Genomic DNA, 19,073 nt, shown 5'->3' on the forward strand with positions numbered 1-19,073 from the left:
AACTTTCTCCCTAAATGAGTTTGTTTCTTCATAAAACAGATTTGGAGAAATGTAGAATTTCATCACTTGCTCAACAGTGGATCCTCTGCAAATAATTGCCGCCGTAATAATTACAAAAAACAGATAAAAAAATCAAAAAAAACAATAAATAATCAACATAAATCAAAACAAAAAAAAAAAAAAAATCCAACAAGACATTTTAAATTCAAACCATTTCTTCAAAGTAATGCTTTCTCCATTGAAAAAGTCTAAATCTGGAGAGAAATATGCACCATATACAAGCGAAAACAGTTCAGGACAACAGGGGACTGACTTCTCACTGGAGGAAGCATTATTATGGATTATGGACTTTTTTTTTAACATACTTTTCATTTAATAAGACATTAATTGATGTAGTGGATTTGTGTGGATTATGATGTTTTTTATCAGTTGTTTGGACTCTCATTCTGATGGCACCCATTCACTGCAGAGCATCCTTTGGTGAGCTTGTGATATAATGCTAAATTTCTCCATATCTGTTCCAATGTTGAATGGTCTCAGGGGGAGCATTTTCAGCCAATTTAAATTTTTGGCTGAACTATTACTTTAATATGTTTTCCGTGTACTGTGAATTGTGTGTTTTTATGTTGTTAATATTTTTAGTAGTGACAACAAAATGTTGGATACTATGCCTGTCGATGGACTTCCTGATGATTTTTGAGGTGATTTCTGTGTCGACTGCATTGTAAGAGACTCTTCGTCTGACTTGAGAAATTTCACTTTTAAGAGTTTATTTTTCACTTTCTCAAACGTTACAGCTGTGGTTAAAAACATATAAACCTCTCTTATAGACCTGTGACATCATTAAACTCCACCTCAGATCTACCGCATTGCTTCTGATGTTAACTTACCCACAAGTAGACATGTTCAAGTTACAGAAAATGACAGGACACCTGCACAAATGTATACATAACTTGCAAAAATAATGTAAAAAAGATTTAGGAAGTCGGTTCCAGCTAGCTTATAAACTGCACGTATTTGGATTTTACACATTTGACCTTGCAGGATAGCGGACCTCAGTTTGGTCTTTTCTATAAAATGCATGCCCCTTATTCTTTTTATTAAATTTCGAAAAAGTACAGAGCAGATGTTGATCTTTACTTACTAAAAATAAGCATTTTAGTTTCTGTATTTTTCTATATCTGTATTTACAATAAAGTATTTTTATTGTTTAAATAATGCAATACCAAGAACATTTAGAGACATATATAAACAAATACGTTTAAATAAATTGCAACAGTGCATAAATGACTGCGTTTTTCAAATGAGAAATGGTTAGTTTAATTAAGTGTTCTTAAATTGCACTTTTTTGAGCATTTGTTGTAAATAACCCAAATGTTACTGTAAATGAAACACTGTTGTTTACTCTTTAATGGGAGTTTATAGTTAAATGGGCCCTATTATACTATTGATTATTATCAGTATAATAATCCAACTTGTTTTCTATGAAGGTAAAGCGTATTCACTGCATCTCACAAATCAGAACAATAAATGCCTTTTTGTTTGATTGATGACCTGCTGTGAACTTTAAAACAATAAGCGCAGTTTGACTTCATGAACGGAATGAGGTCAGTCTAAGTGAAATTCGTCCTGGTTTTTCATAAATATGTAATCTGATCCATTACAGGACCTCACACTTGCACTTTGAAAACAGATACCACAGAAGAGACCTTATAGATATGTAATGTCTTTTTATATTTCCTCATGTCAGTGGGTCTAGCTGATGTTGAAGTTTTATTGGACAGCTGTAGCTCATATACTGAACTGTACAGCCTTGAAATGGATGTTTCTAATGGAGCTTGTGAGTGGAGGTCTGTAGTCGAGAATAAGGGGGCAAATAGCCCTTACGTAGCTCTTCTTTGTGAGTATTAGTGATTTGAGGCTGTTACTGTACTCTGGAAGACTTTTATGAAGCAACTTTTACATGCGCGGTCTCAAGAGGTAGTATCATTTTGTGGGATGAAATCAGTTTTATGATGGTTTGGAAAGACTACCATCAAATAATGACTCGTATAAATAGTGCAAATGCTTACCATGTGTGAAGTATACTTTTGTAATGAGATACAATAACACTTTTTTTAAGCATCTCTGCTACATCTGAAGCAATGTCAGTTGTCTGGCCGACCGAGGGGATTTTTCGCCGCTGTTAAGTATGGAATGTTATCTTTGTACTTTTATAATTTCTGCATCGAAGGCTGGATTTCATCAGTCTGTTAAAGAAGTTGGTTCACATTGTTTCCTTACTAGGGAATTATTATGACAAACCCACAAAGATTCTGAGGTTTGGACACATCGATTTGCTGAAGGAAAACGTTTTACTTTGGCATTGTGTTATTGTACCTTTTTTATTATCGTTTGCCAGCCAGAAACATGTTCTTCTGTGAATGCATGATTGCAAAATGCAAACTTACCGCCATATACGGATCACTCCACCCCAGTGGACTGTGCATGTCAAGTCTAGTTGATTTGATTCTTTGGTTTTGTTTTTCTGAGCTGCATAGTTTAAAAATAGGCTAAATTAATATGATGTACACTATACTATTCAAATGTTTGGGATTGATAAGAAGTCTCTTATGCTCACCAAGGCTGCATTTATTTGATAAAAAGTTTGAAATATTATTGCAATTTAAGAGATCCGTTTACTATGTTAATGCATTTTAAATGTAATTTATTCTTGTGATGCAAAACTGAATATTTAGCATTATTACTCCAGGCTTCAGTGTTACATGTTCCTTCAGAAATCATTCTAATGTGCTGATTTGCTACTCAAGAAACATATTATCAGTGATAAAAAAGAAAGTCGTGTCTCTTCATATTTTGTATGGAAACTGTGATACTTTTTCCAGTATTCTTTCATGAATAGAAAGTTCAAAAGAACAGCATTTATTTAAAATAGAAATGTTGTAACATTATAATTACATTAACAGTAACATTATAACATTAAATTTTGATCAATTTATTACCCCCTTCCTGAATAACAATCAGTTGTGTATCTGCTATAGAAAAACTGGATTTTACTCTTCCTTTGACTTTATAGAGTTTCAAAACGTCCCTTGACTTGTAATGGTTTCTTGCTCTCGGCAGCCAATAATTCTCCACACCATGCTCTTTCCAAGTTCGTCCTCTTCTCTAGTGAATTTAACACAGTCTGGGTTTTTGTTAACCTTGCATAGTTTGTTTGCGGTTTTTAATTGATAAGTCGGTTTATTTTGTCATCCTGACTCTGCACGACCCACTAGTTTAGAACGGCGGCTCTAGTGTGTTGTTGACCCACTATATAACAACTGCTGCTCTCGTGTGTTGTTTCTGATCACAAGAGCCAATGATCAAAGCCGCCCATCCCATTAGCAATAATAATTGGAGCAGTAGACCAAGGCGCAAAGACATTGTAACTAGGACACAGTCATGCTGTTATGCTTCGTAACTTTTCATTGAACAGTGCAAAATAGGCTTTGTGTTAAATCTTTTTATAGATTCTTTTGACAAGCAAGAAGCGTGATTACAAGCCAAAGGCTTTTTTGCAATATGATCTCCCGACAGTTGGCTTTTATTAGTTTTACTGTAACCACAGAAAGACCTCTGAAAATTGTCACTTATTTTTAATCAGTTTTGCTGGACTTCTACAGTCATCTGCTGTTATTGGCTAGTTGTCAGTATGGTGACTTGTTCTGCCGCTCTCTATTTATTATTTCCAAATTCCCAATCTTCGGAACTCTTGTTACAACCAGAAAGCATTACCTCATGGCACCCAGAGCCACCGTCACAGACACGATTTAATACAAACAATCTGCTGCCTTTTGGATGTGACTTGCTTTGCCCTCCGCACTCTCTTCCGTTACGTCCCTCGGCCAGCGACCATTATTTCATTACTTTTAACAGAAAAACCACAAACTCCATCGTTTCATGATTCCAAAAGACTTGTTTAACAGAAATAAGCCTGCAGATGGTTTTAATGATGTAGTTCTAAGATAAGTAAAAAAGAAATCGAGTAGAAAGCGGAAGTCTCTTGAGTATTTTGGGTAATGGCTGGCCATATGACATTGCTTATTAAGGCTAAACATTTCAAAATTAAGGGTTATTCCAATTTCTTTTCATTTTTTTACTGTTAGGTTTGAACTCTGGGTTTGGCTGTTATCTGGTAAGTGCAAATGCTGAGAACATCTGTGATTAATAAGACACAATACTTTATAGGACTGTCATTGTTGCATACAAGCAGTTTTTCCCCCACATAACGCAACAGTGCAGTTTTTTTTCAACGACTTTGTTCTGTAAGTATTTGTGCCATTCATTTTCTCCATAGGGACTTTTTTAATTGTGACAAGCCATAAAACAAACCACCCATATATGAGAATCACAACAATTTTTATGATTCATCTTGGTATTTGAAGCCAAAAAAAGTGGAAATATAAAAAAGTATATTTTAAGATAGAAAAAAAATCTATGAAGCTATGAAATCTTGTGAATAATGTAAAAAAGACATTATTCACAAGACATAACGCTGCGTATTATAAAAAATTATATTAATTATTACACAATATTTGGATACATATAAAAAATATATGTAGTTTGAGAGTGTAGGAAGACTTGTTTGTTTCACAGTCGGATGTTGTTGTTCTTTTGCTGTAATTTCCGTGACTCGTGATTGGTGGTCTTTGCAGGATCATAGGTAATATAGTTATTTACAAAACAATGTGGCTTTTACAGAAGCATGTGTATCCACTTCAGCACAGGATCTCGAAAGGTTTTGCAATGGAGAAAAGAATGGTATTTTGCGATATACCAAATCTGAACATGAGTATGAACCAAGGATTTCATGAGTGCCTCTGATTATTTCATAATTGATGTGTTCATGCTTATGCATTTAATTAAGGATTAACATCTAAAAATGGTAACTGTAGTTGCTAAAATAAAAAAATAAAAATAAAAAAAAACATGACTACAGCAATTGTTTCTAAACCATATAAGCAAATATGGTATTTCTATCTTTTTTATATCCCAAATTTATTTATTTTATATCCAGTTCCTTTAAGGGTCATGTCAAAACTATAACAATATCATGCATTTTTATGTTTGACAGATTCCTTTGGACATCTTGGAATTTTTTTTTGCTTCTAAAGATTGCCTCCAGAACAAGGAATCACTCCACTCTGTAAAAACAGAAAATCGCACGCTCTGCTAAACTAAGACTGAATGAGTTGAACACTTCCTGTTCTTCCAAATAAACAGAGGGAGTGAATTGTACGAGTTCTGAGAACTTATGCTTCAGATATTGGCGAGCGTGAGCATAATGTGGAAGCCATATGACAGCTCTGTTCAAATGTCTTGCACATGTATTCAACATTGGATGTGAATTGAACCATTGTGCAAGAGCTCACTGAACGTCCATAGTCATACACGATACATTTTGTACAGTACTAGATATATGTAGTACTGCTGTCAAACGATTAATCACATTCCAAAATAAAAGTTTTTGTTTACATAATATATATTTGTGCACTGTGTATATTTATTATGTATGTATAAAAGCACACACAGACAGTATATATTTTGAAAAAATGTATCTACATAAAATGTATATATATATTAAAAATATATATTTATATTTTTATAATTTATATTATATATAAATATATTTAAAAAATAAACATTACATATTTTTCTTATATACAGTACATGCATGTGTTTGTATTTATATATACATAATTTAAAAAACAGTACACATATATATTATGTAAAACTTTTATTTTGGATGCGATTAATTGCGATTAATCGTTTGACAGCACTAATATGTAGATATGTTAATAGAGAATCAATGTTAAAAAAAGCATCCATGAAGTTTCTTATCAAAATTACTTTAATGGTAGCAATAAATATATTCACCCTTACCATTATTAGAAGATTAAAGCTACATAAAATTTATTAGATGGCAAAAAATAGCTAAGTGTCCTTGTCTTGAAGACAACAGCCTATTGAAAGAATACAGGGTAGTTTATGTTGAATGTAATCCACGTATGCACTTCAGATCAAATAATTAGGACATACAAGATCAGAAAAAGGCATTTTAACTTCCAGCGTGTTTTTTTTTTTTTTTTTTTTTTTTGGGGGGGGAAATCTTCTTTCTTCATTTACAGTTGAAAGAAAATCTGAATGTCTATCTGTATCTCCCACATCTGGTTTTAAAGCTGAAGAATTGCAGATATAATGACTGTTTTCAAACAGGTTCCTCGAATACTCCTGCCTCCCGTTGGTCGGTCAGACAGATAGTCCCACCCCAAAATCACACCATTGTTTGTGCACTGGTAAGTATTTGAAGTATTTTACATGTAACTGTTTATCTTGATGGAATGTTGGCAAATATACTTTCTACAGAACATTCAGGTTTTGAATAGATATCCATGTAGCATTCTTCTGGAGTTCATATGAAGCAACGCTCCAAATGACAGACATCAAAAATTAATGTTGATATACTATATGATAAAAGGAGGTTTCGATGTAAAAATGTTGCTTTATGAAAATTTCTTAGATAAAAAAAAAGTGTCATATTTCAGAGCATTTGCAGCAAGCGTTTTGTTATAGCACCAAAGAGAACAATCCTCCTCCAGTCTATCAGATTGTACAATGCCCGTAATAAATGGGTCAGAATTTGATCAGTGAACATGAATGGCATGTCATATTTTAGAAAAGATAAATATTCCAGCACCATGCATTTAATACAGACAGCAGAATCAACGAAGAGTGCAGTGCATTAGCAGAGCTTATCTTAGGTCCCATTGAATGATCACTGAAGGAATTGTAGCGTGGCTCCACCCCAACCCTTGTGCTGCATTGCACCATTGGTGTCTGAAAGGACGTTGGCCTTTTTGCAGGTCTATCCGGGCTGGATCCATCCGTGGGCCTTTTCCCATTAAACAACAGGGGGTGCCCTTTATTATCCACCCCCATCTTAAACAGCTCATACTCTTTGTGCGGAAGTCGTATCCCCAATGCGTCGCATCCGTTTGTCCAGGTTATGTCTTGCGCGACGCCCGTCTCCCACCCACCCGGCTGCCCACATCTCCCATTTTGCGTTGAATTAAATTCCTGCAGCAGTGCTTGGTCATACACGATCACTTTTGCTCGTGTCACCTTAAAGACGAGCGCGGTGGCCCCATGTACTTTAGCGGATTGTCCCACTTTAACATAATGACCTGATGCCAATAGTGTAAAGCTGGGCTGGCGGCACATTGGGTCGGAGTAATGTTGGTAGGTCCCCTCCCAAGTGCGTTGCTCCTCATTGAAAACAAAAAGACGAGTGAGGAAGAGGACGGCTGGATGGGACTCGCAGTGTTGACTCACCCAGTTTCCATTTAGATGCAGAGGGATGGAAGGGGATGGAGGAAGGATGGGTGGATGCTGTTCAGAGGCTCGGTATACCAGGGCGCACACTGGGCATGGGTGGATGTGGTGCTGAGAGTAAAAAGAAGGATTTTGTTCATTTTAGGGTTGGTGTCAATTCTATTTTTATTTTTGGAAGAAATTTATATTTCTATTCAGCAAGGAAGCATTAAATTGAAAAAAAGTGACAGGAAAGACTTTTAAAATGTTGCAAAAGATTTCAAATAATGCTTTTCTTTCTATTCATCTAAAAATCCTGGAAACAATTATCATGGATTATACAAAAAAAAAAAAAGAAGAAGAAGAAAAATAACATTTTAATCTAAACCCCCCCCCCCCCCCCCTCACCACTATAAAGAACCTCTTGTGGATTAGAAATAATAAAGATTCTTTACTGGCATCTATGAGGAACCTTTTATCATCTGCAGAACCTTTCAATTCCCCAAAAGGTTCTTTATTGTATTAAAATATTATTTACAATAAAATTGCTCTTTTAAGAACTGTTTACTAAAAAGTTCTTTGGGAAACCAAAAATGGTGCTTCTGTGGCATCATTGTGAAAACTTCCATTTGGAACCTCTGTTTTTAAGGGTTTATGGATGATAAAGGTTCTTTGAGGAACCTAGAATGTTTTTTTTTTTTTTTTTTTTTTTTTTTTATGGCAGGGTTCCTCAGTACTGTTCCTGGAGATCTACTTTCCCACAAAGTTCAGCTCCAACCCTGATCAAACCCAATTGATTTAACTGAGATCTTCAGCACTCAATAATTACAGACAGGTGTGTTTGATCAGGGTTGGAACTGAATGCCTGGATTGGGCACCCATGTTCTATGGCAGTGTTTTGAATTCCCCATTTTAGAACCTTTATTTTTTAAAGTGTAGATATTGAATTTGGTCAGCATTTTATCTTAGCAGTCCTAAGCAGTCTTAAAGCAAAATAAAATTGGTAGTCTTAACACTCACCATAGCATTCTGCAGAGGCTCCTGATAACCAGTTGGTCTGTGGTGCACCCTTTCGTTCCAGTCTGTGTGCACATCCCCTAAGAACAGCTCCTGAGCCGGCCTGCTGTGCAGATGGTGATGGGTCTCCACCCGCAGCAACTCCAGTTCCATCATGGAGAACCCGAGAGCACCCAGGCAGTCTTTCTCTGCTTTGGCATTAAAGAGTTCATAGAAGCGATGAGGCACCAGGTGTCCTCCAGATTTGAGCCCCAGGCAGGAAGAGGGCAGGCGGGTAGAGAGATGATGAATGGCCTTCTGGCTGTGAATGACCATTCCTACTTTATGGAGGTGGTGCTCTGCTTCAGTGGCTCCACGGGTGATCCACGACGCTTGGCGTAGCCGCAGCTTACCCCTGATTACAAGAGAGTAGGTTGGGATGTGGCACTCGCTGTCAGAGTAATAATGCTGGAGGGCCCTGAAGAGACGTGTGGGGCTTTGGTAAAATGTGTAGGATCGAGTGAGGAATTCTGGGCCGGGTCGCACTTCACATCTGAGAAGAAATGAAAAATATTTTAAGTCAAAAAGTTAGTTAATATGACAGTTGCGAACCATTGTAATTCCATAATGAGATGCATTTTCAATTGAAGGATATTCAATGAGACAAAATGACTGAACTACTTTAAATGACACTTGGCTTCAGTTTCAGAGTAGGTTTCTCAACACTGATAATATGCACTGACAAATCACAATTAGACCAGGATTTTGGATTGAAACATAAATTGGGTCAAAAGTGTTTGGTCTCTTACCTGCTTGACACCCAGTGGCCCTCCAGTTTGGGTGGTATGGTGGCTGTGATTCTTGCTTCGTTCTGTAGATGGCGTAGCTGAGTCTGGCATTGTGGCTCCCAAAACAGTCTTGTGCTGAGGTTGGCATGGGGTACGAGTGGGGCGGTGGGCACTTCCCACAGCTTACTGCCCCTTACACACAAAACTGAGGAGAGACAGGGAAATTTTCAGTCTGTATGTATGTTAATGCGAACTTAATTGATATTTTGTGAAGCGAAAAAGCTGTTTTTGTAAGAAACAAATCCATCTAGGCGCTTTTAACTTAAAACTGTCGCTTCCTGCCAAAATACAAGTCCGTAACCGTTAATAATGCTTCTTCCAGTGAAATAATCCATCCTGTTTTCCTCTCACATCAAAATCCACTGACATATTTCTCTTCTTATTCAGATGAGATGACTTATTCACTGGAAAAAGCAATATTATGCCAGAAAAACAATGGTTTGAAAAAGGCCTTAATGATGGACTTGTTTCGTACAAACACATAGGTTTTCACTTCACAAGACATTAGATGGACTAGAATCATGTGGATTATTGTGATATTTTATCAGCTGTTTGGACTCTAATTCTGACGGCACCCATTCACTGCAGGGGATCCATTGGTGAGCAAGTGATATAATGGTAAATTTCTCCAAATCTGTTCCAATAAAGAAACAAACTCATCAACATCTTGCATGGCCTGAGGGTGACTATAGTTTCAGCAAATTTTCATTTTTGGGTGAACTATATCATTAAGTTTATTTTCTTTTCATTATTAAAGTTGAAATGAAAAAGAAGATGTATTATAAATATATTTAAAAATATATATATATTTTAAAAATATTTTAAATCCTGTTAAATCCTAAAAAGTTTCTATATGGTAATGTATTTAATAAAAATATTTCCTTAAAGTGTAGTTGCAAGTCATGAGTTCTAAGCTATAGTCCCAATTAACAGTTTATGTGGATTGTTGTTGCTTGTAAGAGTTGCCAATATATTAAATCCAAAGGGCTTCGTTGAAATCATTCCAGAAGCTCTTAGTTTGCAATAATGTGCTGATCTCTTTTCATGACTCTGCCACCACATTTACAAATAAATTAAACCTTTAAAAACCTCAGACACTTCAAAAAGCTTTGGAACCTCCAGCAATTAAAAAAAAAAAAAAAAAAACTCCAAGAGGAGCATTTTCACTTCATGGTCTTTTACGGTCCATAAACAGGATTTTGCTGAACTGGAAGTGGTTGAAGGATTTTGCATTTCTGTAATTTTCCATGTAATGAAACGTGATGAGGTCTATTAGAGCCATATATAGATCCCAATCCTGCTCTGACCACGATTTGTGGTGAGGCACGTCACTTCAATAAGACACCAACTTCAATTCAATCAGAAACCATATTCAACACAATCCAAAGAAAAAAACAACACTTGCAAATTAAATATAACAATTTTTTTAAACAGACAGAAAAGCAAACATAGTTCCAGTTCATGAGGAGTGAGATTTGTCAACATGGCACTGGGCATCTTTGTTTGATCGGTAAATCTCCTTGCCGTTGGCCTCACCGCAGAGCTGTTCTTGAGTAAGAACATTATAGATATATGGTGTAGTAAACCTCATTAGCAGAGGGAGAACTTTGGGAAGTTGCATGCTGAGAAGTGCTTCACTATATGTGGACACAAAATCATGAGCTCTTCTGTCAAACTTGAACGGGTGGGAAGGAGAGAAACAACCCCTGAAATCGGTTTACTTTTATAATAAAAAAAAAAATATCCATTCAAAACTCAACAGATTATATCAGTAAATATTAAAAAAAGATTAAGCCTGTTTTAGGACAATTAAGATTATTGATTTCCATTGTGACGGTTTATTTTGATAATAATTAAGAAAATTTCCTTGCAAAACTCAGGAAATACTTTAATGATAATTTAGAGGTGTGAGGTTTTTAATTTAATTTAAAGTGCAAATGCTTTTAAAAAAAATAAATAAATCATTTCAATATGCACTACAATTCAAAAGTTTGGGGACAGAACATTTTTAAAATGTTTTCAAGAGAAGTCTCTTACGCTCACCATGATTTTTGCGGGAACCATGATATGTTTTTAAAGGATTCTTTAATGAATAATATATATTTTTTAACAATTAAAACAAAACACATATAATCAATTTAACATAATAAATTACTTAACAAAAACTTTTAAGCAATAAAATAAAAACAATATAAATAAAATTATAAATTAAAAAGTCATATTTAAGTATTATTTAAAAGTATTATTACTAGTATTATACTAAAAAAAAATGTTACATATTATTAAGTATCATATATCTTATTTTTTTTTGTTTTTATATTACACCAAAAATATAACCACCATGTATTATTTTATAGTTTTTTTAATCAGTTCGATGGAACTTATAATCAGATGAAACTTCTCTCAGAGAAGCACTAAATAAAAAAGCTTTTATTCACAGTTGTTAACTGTAACCCTAAAACTTCTCTGATTGCATAATTACAGAGCATTTATTGAGCATGTCAGGCTGGGTCTAGTTGTTTGCCTGAAAGAAGGGAATTATTTCCTCATGCTGTTTGGGAGGGATACAGGCTCTGCTTTTTAAAGGTTTTTTCTCTATTTCTTTTTTTTTTTCCCAATACAGAGCCAATGTGAAAGCAGACTTGTTGTTCACGATCACAATAAAGTGATAATGCTATAGAGTTAGCATGTGCTTTTCACCCGCCTGTTTACGGTTGTTTTGATGGTTCAGCAGCCTCTAATCAAGCTGGGGTTCTCTTGTATGTTTTTTTATTCAATGCAGGCCTGTTTTATATTACTATCTGCATGTAGAGTAGAGATATATAGCTTCTGGGCTTTTCACACTTGAAATTCTAAGCCAGGGTCATTTTCAGTCTAGTTTTTCCATATTTAAAATTTTAATACTTTACTATGGGTAGTCAGATTTTGTAAGAATGTATGTTTCTAAAATATTATTTGCGTTTTCCGCTGTTTGACCATTTCAATTGCTTCTCAAGAGTTCATGGTTCATGAATATTTAATGAGGCAGGCACTCTTCAGTTTATGATTGGTTGCCTGTTGCAAAACCTCTGGAGCAGCGCTTCGTAAACTTGGGTTGAAAGCTGCTGTTATTACCATTTTAAAAATTAAAAGTCCTCAACCTGTCTATAAACGCCACGTTTATACGTTTTAAACGCCTCTAATCGCCGAAAGTTATTGTATAGTTCGTTAGAATTTTTCATATTAAGCTCCTGTATTTGCATAACGGTCGCTGTCGCTAATGTCGAGGGAAAAAATCACCCATTCATGAAAACTACTCACTTTGAAACACCTACCATTTATATATATCTACGTCATTTATATATATTTATATATATATATATGTGAGAGAGAGAGAGACGTCCATCTAATTGGTAAATAGGAGCGCTGAGGTTGTGTTGTGTCTCTCAGTGTAGACATGGTGTAAATTTTGTGAGGATTTCACGGCGAGATCCTATCTATGTTATAATCTCACTCTGTCTCCTCTTATCTTTCTATCTCTCTTATAAATGGCACGGAAGCGCTGTGCGTCCCAGTCAAAGCGGCAGTGCATGATATTGAGCAGCAGAGGGCGCTGTGGTGGAATGTGTGTGTGGTCTCTTTGCTTACAGGCAATTCCCTTTAGTGTGAGCCAAAGTAAACTACCTGTCCTAATATTCCAACCATTCAACACCCCCAGACGCACACACTGGAGACATTGATTTATAGAAGAAGTGAGGCTAGCAAAAGTACCTCCATCGGTTTCATGTATTTGTTTTTATTTGTCATTTCAATTTGGACAGCTTCTCTCTCACCCCTAATGCGTCATTACTGAAAATATCCCCTTCCTCTCTACCACTGTTCCTCCTGCCATTTGCCTTTGCCTATTTAATATAATGTGAATAAAATGACACTGTGAGAGACACCGGTTCAATTTTGATCACTCATTCAAATAAAACATTAAAAACATGTTATTCCAAAGGATAAAAAAAGTCGAGACTGTACACATGGCCTTATTTTCAGTCACATCAAACCAGTTCAATTTTAATATCAATCATAAACTTTATTTGTTTATTTAAAATTCCATTTTTCATTTAAAATTCCAACACTTCAAAACAAATTCCATAAATTCCAAACCTTCATTTTTTTTTTTTCTGTTTTCATTTTAATTATAGTTGAAGTTTTATTTATTTTTAATTTTTTTGGTCATTTTTATTTAGTTTTTCACGTTTTATTTATTTAGGCTAGTACTTCAACTTAATCAAACTGAAAATTAAAAGTTGTATAAATCACTTAAATAAGTGAAAATGCTTCTGTTTTGCATTATTTTTAATTTAATAATTTTTTTAGAGTAATTGTTTGAAAAGTCAAACTGAAAAAAAATCATATTTACTAATTATACAATTAGAATTAATACTAGTTAATTATTAATTAATACTAATAATTTCACATTTTAATTGTTGTATTTTAGCCTCGTTTATAGTATTTTGTTTTAATAAAATTTCTTCATTTTACGTTATAACTTTATTTTTCATTTTCAAAATCTTAAACCTTCATTTATTTCCATGTAAAAAAGAGTTCTCAGACTTTTGGATCATACTGTATATATGAATATGGTAATAATTCAGAACTACTGCATATATCAAAGCACCATAGTATCACCATCTGATACCATCATCACTGCACTACAGTATTGCCACATGCATGAAATGGCCCCTTTTCAGTGTTTAGCTGCCTTTGTGCTGCTCATCCGCCTCTCTCTCCCACCGGCCCCTGCTTTGATAACTGCTCCCTGATGAAAAAACTCCCATTTACACCTCATTTACTTTGGATAGAGCTCAGATTCCTTGCTTCCTCTCCCTCTCCCTCTGTCACAATCTTTTTGTCTGATGAAGTACAGTTACAGAAAGGTAAAGTTTCATATAAAGAGTCAAGTCTGCATGTGTGTGCATGCATATAAGCGCTAGGGGTAACAAAGGTGTGTGAACGCTTATGTTCATGTGCATATGTTTATGAAAAGAGTAGGACAATATGTTTCTCTGTTGATACGTTCAAGTGAATGTGAATACGATTTGTGTACAGAGCAGTTATATCTCCATGTAAGAAATGGTGGGTGTATGTGTGCTTTTTTTTCCCCAGAATTCTTCCCTTCACTCAACTTCCTTACAATTCTGCAGCATTGTTGTCTTTTCATGAACGTTAAACCTGCTTAATCTAGCAGTTGTTTTCATTTAGATAAGGGATTATGAGAAAGTTTGTCCCTCAAAGTAACGGTTACCCCTAGGGTTAACTCAACATCACTGATAGTGACTAACCAGTAGAGCTCTGGTAACTTATCCCATTTGTTTTTTTGTTTTTTTTAGTTCTGTTAGGTATTTGGGTCTAGTTAATGCAATATATTGCTAGCCTAATCAAAAACAACAAGTATTTGGTTATTAATTGAGTGTTAAGGCAAATTATGGCAGAAATGCTGTTAACTTTATGAAATTCTGATCTTGATCTGAACACAACTTTCAGTAGATCTTCAAATTTAATTGTGTTACACTAACTTTAACTTCAGTAAATGTCGTGCCAAATTCCAACCTAATAAAAAACTGCATTATTTCAGTGATATTTAATAATTTCATTTAAAATCACTTTGACATGTATGATGGTATGATTTTTTTGAGCCCAGTCTCAGGAAAATGCGTATGAATAGTATGCCAAATTAAATGAAAACTTGTGGTATTGATACGCAAAAATGGAATTTGGCATTCATATGATACTCACATGTTTGGCGTGCATATAATATGCAGTTTTCGCGTGCATATGATATGAAATTTGTTGGCGTGCATATGATACGCAGTTTTCGCGTGCATATGATAAGCATCTACCCCACAACCCTAATCCTACCAGCTGGGTAGCATATACACAACAAAGTCAATGTTTGCTTATCAATACCACAACTTTTTGTTTCCTTTTTATACACACTTTCATGAGATCGGGTTGGATTTTTTTAAAGATATTTTTTAAGTCTCTTATGCTTGCAAATGTTTCAGTTATTTGATAAAAAATACAGTAAAACAGTGGTATTATGAAAAATTATTACTTTTAAAATAAGTTTTCTATTTTAATATATTTTAAAATGTAATTTAATGTCATTTTCAGCATCATTACTCCAGTCTTCAGTGTCTCATGATCTTTTAGAAATCATTGTAATATGCCAATTTGCTGCTCAAGAAACATTTTTAATTATCATCAATATTAACCAGAGTTGCGTTATTTCTGTGGAAACCATGATCAAATTTTGTCAGGATTTTTTGTAAATAAGCTTGAAAAAATAGAAATAGAAGTCCTTTATTTAAAATAAAAGTAATCTGTAACATTATAAATATCTTTACTGTTACTTTTGATAAATTTAAAGCATCCCTGCTATATAAACGTAGTAATTTCTTACTTTTATAAATTAAGAATTTATAAATTTGTAATTTATAAATGTATCTAAATTAAAATCTTACCTCAAACTTTTAAATAGTATTATATATTATACATATCATGTATATGGGATTTGTTATGTCAAAATGTGGAAAAGGTTTTTTTGTTTTTTTTTTCTCAAAAATTCACCAACATTAGTCAACCATATGCATTAATCCAACCTGTTACTGACCACATACCAAATCAGTTAACGAGACAGTAACTGATGTGATCTTATGCTCCTAGCTGATTGATGATTTTGAAATGTAGTGCATCAGTGAAAGTCTCTCTGACAAGCACTGGGCCTCCTTTTATCTATAAATGGCTGACAGCCTTTCTATCATGTCGTATGTTTATGAATATTACTCATGCATCTCAAAGCAGACATATTTTTAAAACGGTGGAATGAGAGGAGCAGACAATGCCAAACAGCTGGAAAAATTATGGTGGCGATTCCTTGTAATACTGGAAAGCCTTCAAGCTTTTTTTTAATCAATGTTGAGGCGTAACTTCTTGTAAAATCACCTTGTGTTAAATAATTTTCCACTTTAAATCAAAGTAGACAAAGTATAACAGCCAACTACAATACATTGTTGCATTTAGCATCTGTTTTGGCAGATTACTCAAGCGCATGGGCATGATATTAATCATTTTCGCAGATTTAATTCCGCTGTTTGATAAAAGAAACCCATGTTTTGTAAGAAAAGAAAAAGTACAGGCACACAAATGCACACATACTGACCTCTGAGGTCATGGGTAACTGCCATGAGTCATTGGGGGTGGGTGTAATTGCACCAGTCTTTCCCTCTCTCTCGTTCTGTAGGCGGCCTGATAGTGAGAACAGAAGCCTATTGCTTTCTTCATCACCCTAACCATCCCTGACTGAAAGGAACGGGAGCATAGAAGAAAAACAGCCACTAAATGGCATACGAACAGAAGGGGTCCTTAATGGCGCTGGCCTGTTACTCTAATCATTATTTTAATGGTGGCATTAGTTCCACAGCTGTGATCTGCTTTCACAGGAAACAATGGCCTCCTCTACAACCCTGCTAACTTTAAAAGAGCCTGGAACAAAAACGGGGGTCCGGGGCCCGTGGAGGAGACTGACAGGTGAAAAAGAGCGGTGCATGGGGATAGGTGAGAGTGAGATCGCAGTGTCGAGCAAAACTCTTTGCTATTTATATTTAAAGCTCTTTCAACTTCACCTGACTAACTTACAGTGATTTTCCTGGAGTACAAGCCAAATTTCTGTTACTTGTGCACTCTTAAAAATGAAAGTTATAACCTTATGCCACTGGAGAACCTTTTAAAGTTCCTGAACTGACAGTTATTCTTTATTTCTTTAGAAAACCATCTGTGTGGTGCTTTAAAGAAGCCAGAAACTGACATGCTGATCTAAAGAACCTATAAATGTAACATCAAGAACTTTTTTCATGTCAAAATAACTTTGTAGACCATATATAGTGTAAATGCAGTAGCTGATGAGGTGCTGCAAAAACTTTTTTTTTAAGAATATGGGCTTCAAAAATGTGATTGATTATATCATTTGCATGCAAACCAGAAGCATTTTTTAGCCCACTGTGTTTTATACATGCACAAATGTCCCACCAACATCAGCTTAAGTATTCAGAAAGGCTGTAAGCGTGAGTTGCATGTGTTTCTTTTAACAATGTAAGGACAAGTTTAGTTTTGTCATAGGTTTTATTAAGGTTAATTAAAGCTGGAATTACCTCTAAAACTTTAATTGAACCTTTTCTTGAGAGCTGTTTGTCATCCTTTAGATCTTAATTACTCTTATGAAATCCAGACAAAAAAATCCAGTAGAAATTGCTCAGACATGTTGGTCTCGATAATGAAGGTGTTTGGCTGGCAGCGCTCATACTTTCACACATTAACAATAAGCCATTCTTAAACTTGCTTATACTTAAGATTCTCATAATTCATATTTGTGATTATTTGCATTTACATGAATACCATAAGACATAAGATTAATTAATTCAAATGTGCCATAAAACTTAATCATAGGTATGTTTCTGATTTATAATGATTGTTTTGCCCGGTTGGATCTGTGATAAATGCAGATCTAGGCTGTACTAGTATGATAAACATGAAGGTCCTTCAGGTTCAGCAAAGAACACGTTTCTTACATTTTTGGCTTTATAGTTTTTTTGAGTTGCTATATGGTGATTTTTAATTAATGAAGTTAATGCAGTTGCATTGTAGGTTCTTCAAATAAGCATATTTGGTTTCTCAACAACAGTGGTTCTCAGTCCTGGATCTGAAGACCTGCACATTTTGGATATTTTGCTTATTTAACTCACCTGATTTATATCATCAGCTTAATAATAGAGGCTCCAAGACCTGATTTGGGTGTGTCAGATAAGGGAGACCAGGACCAGGATTAAGAACCACTGAGCACCAGTTGTTTTTAGAGGATAAAAACCACATTGTATGACTCTAAAAGCTTTTTTTTTTTTCTTCTTCTTTTTTTTGTGTGGCATCACAATATAAAAAACATTTTATGATTCAAATGTATCAGGCGTATGATCATGCGCTTTCATTTTTTTTAAATGATTATTTAAATATTTATTAGTATTTTAAATAGTGTCTTGAAATGCTTCATTTAGAATGACAGAGAGAAGAGTATAAAAGACAAGTTAACTAACCTTGCATGAGAAAAACTATCCAAGTTGTATTCAACAGGTGAATAAGTCTCTCCTCAGCCATGATCAGGTACTTGCAGTATCCAAATCACTTTACAATAAATGTAGGGTTAAAAAGAAAAAGCTTTGGAAATGCGCCTTTCCTGAATGTTCACGTCAATAAGAGCGTGTCAGATGAGAGATTACCAGTTATGCAGATCAATGTAATCCGCTTAATCCAAGTTCATCTTCAAACGTGAAGTTTTCCATTCATGGTAGAACTCATTGACTGAGTTTGTAAGATCTCCTTTCTTGATGGTGCTTGAAAGTCCGTCTCTTGTTGATTCTGTGCTCTCTCTGGTGATGATAAACCTGTGTGGTGCTTGTAAGAGTCTGTCTTTGAGTTACTCAGTTGAGAGTAGCTAGAGAGCGGAGCAAGAGTCTGAGAGGGAGGGAGGGAGAGAAAAGAGGAGGGAACTTGTAACCTCCCAGCATTAACCCTCTGGGGAGCACTCAGGGTAAGGTGCAAAAGGGCATAATCAAAGCCAGCAAGTTGAGAAACCTGCTCACAACATTAGATTAAACAAAACAAATGTATTAATCAAACACACACACATTTATATAAACACAGTTTGACAGATGCAAAGTAAGCAGAAGGTTTCCTGCATTAACTTTGTAATGCTTTAAATCTTTTCTCCCTTTACCTCATATACACATATAATATGGGCATAGTAGGTGTTAAAAAGTGATAGCACAGTGCCATCTGAGAAAAAAGTTTAGGTAT

At 34.9% G+C, this 19,073-nt stretch overlaps 1 protein-coding gene across 1 annotated transcript; it reads right to left on the reverse strand.

Annotated features, from left to right (window-relative positions):
- Positions 1-6,143: 6,143 nt before the first annotated feature.
- Positions 6,144-18,710, reverse strand: LOC122137709 (protein APCDD1-like). Its single transcript, XM_042726497.1, has 4 exons — positions 18,314-18,710; positions 9,159-9,342; positions 8,374-8,902; positions 6,144-7,485 (listed from the first exon to the last, which is right to left on the reverse strand). Exons 1-4 carry the CDS (start codon positions 18,372-18,374, stop codon positions 6,715-6,717), a joined length of 1,545 nt encoding a protein of 514 aa, XP_042582431.1. The 5' UTR covers positions 18,375-18,710; the 3' UTR covers positions 6,144-6,714.
- Between the last annotated feature and the right edge of the window lie 363 nt (positions 18,711-19,073).

The sequence above is a fragment of the Cyprinus carpio genome, chromosome B6, assembly GCF_018340385.1.
Source record: "Cyprinus carpio isolate SPL01 chromosome B6, ASM1834038v1, whole genome shotgun sequence".
Classification (NCBI taxonomy): Eukaryota; Metazoa; Chordata; class Actinopteri; order Cypriniformes; family Cyprinidae; genus Cyprinus; species Cyprinus carpio.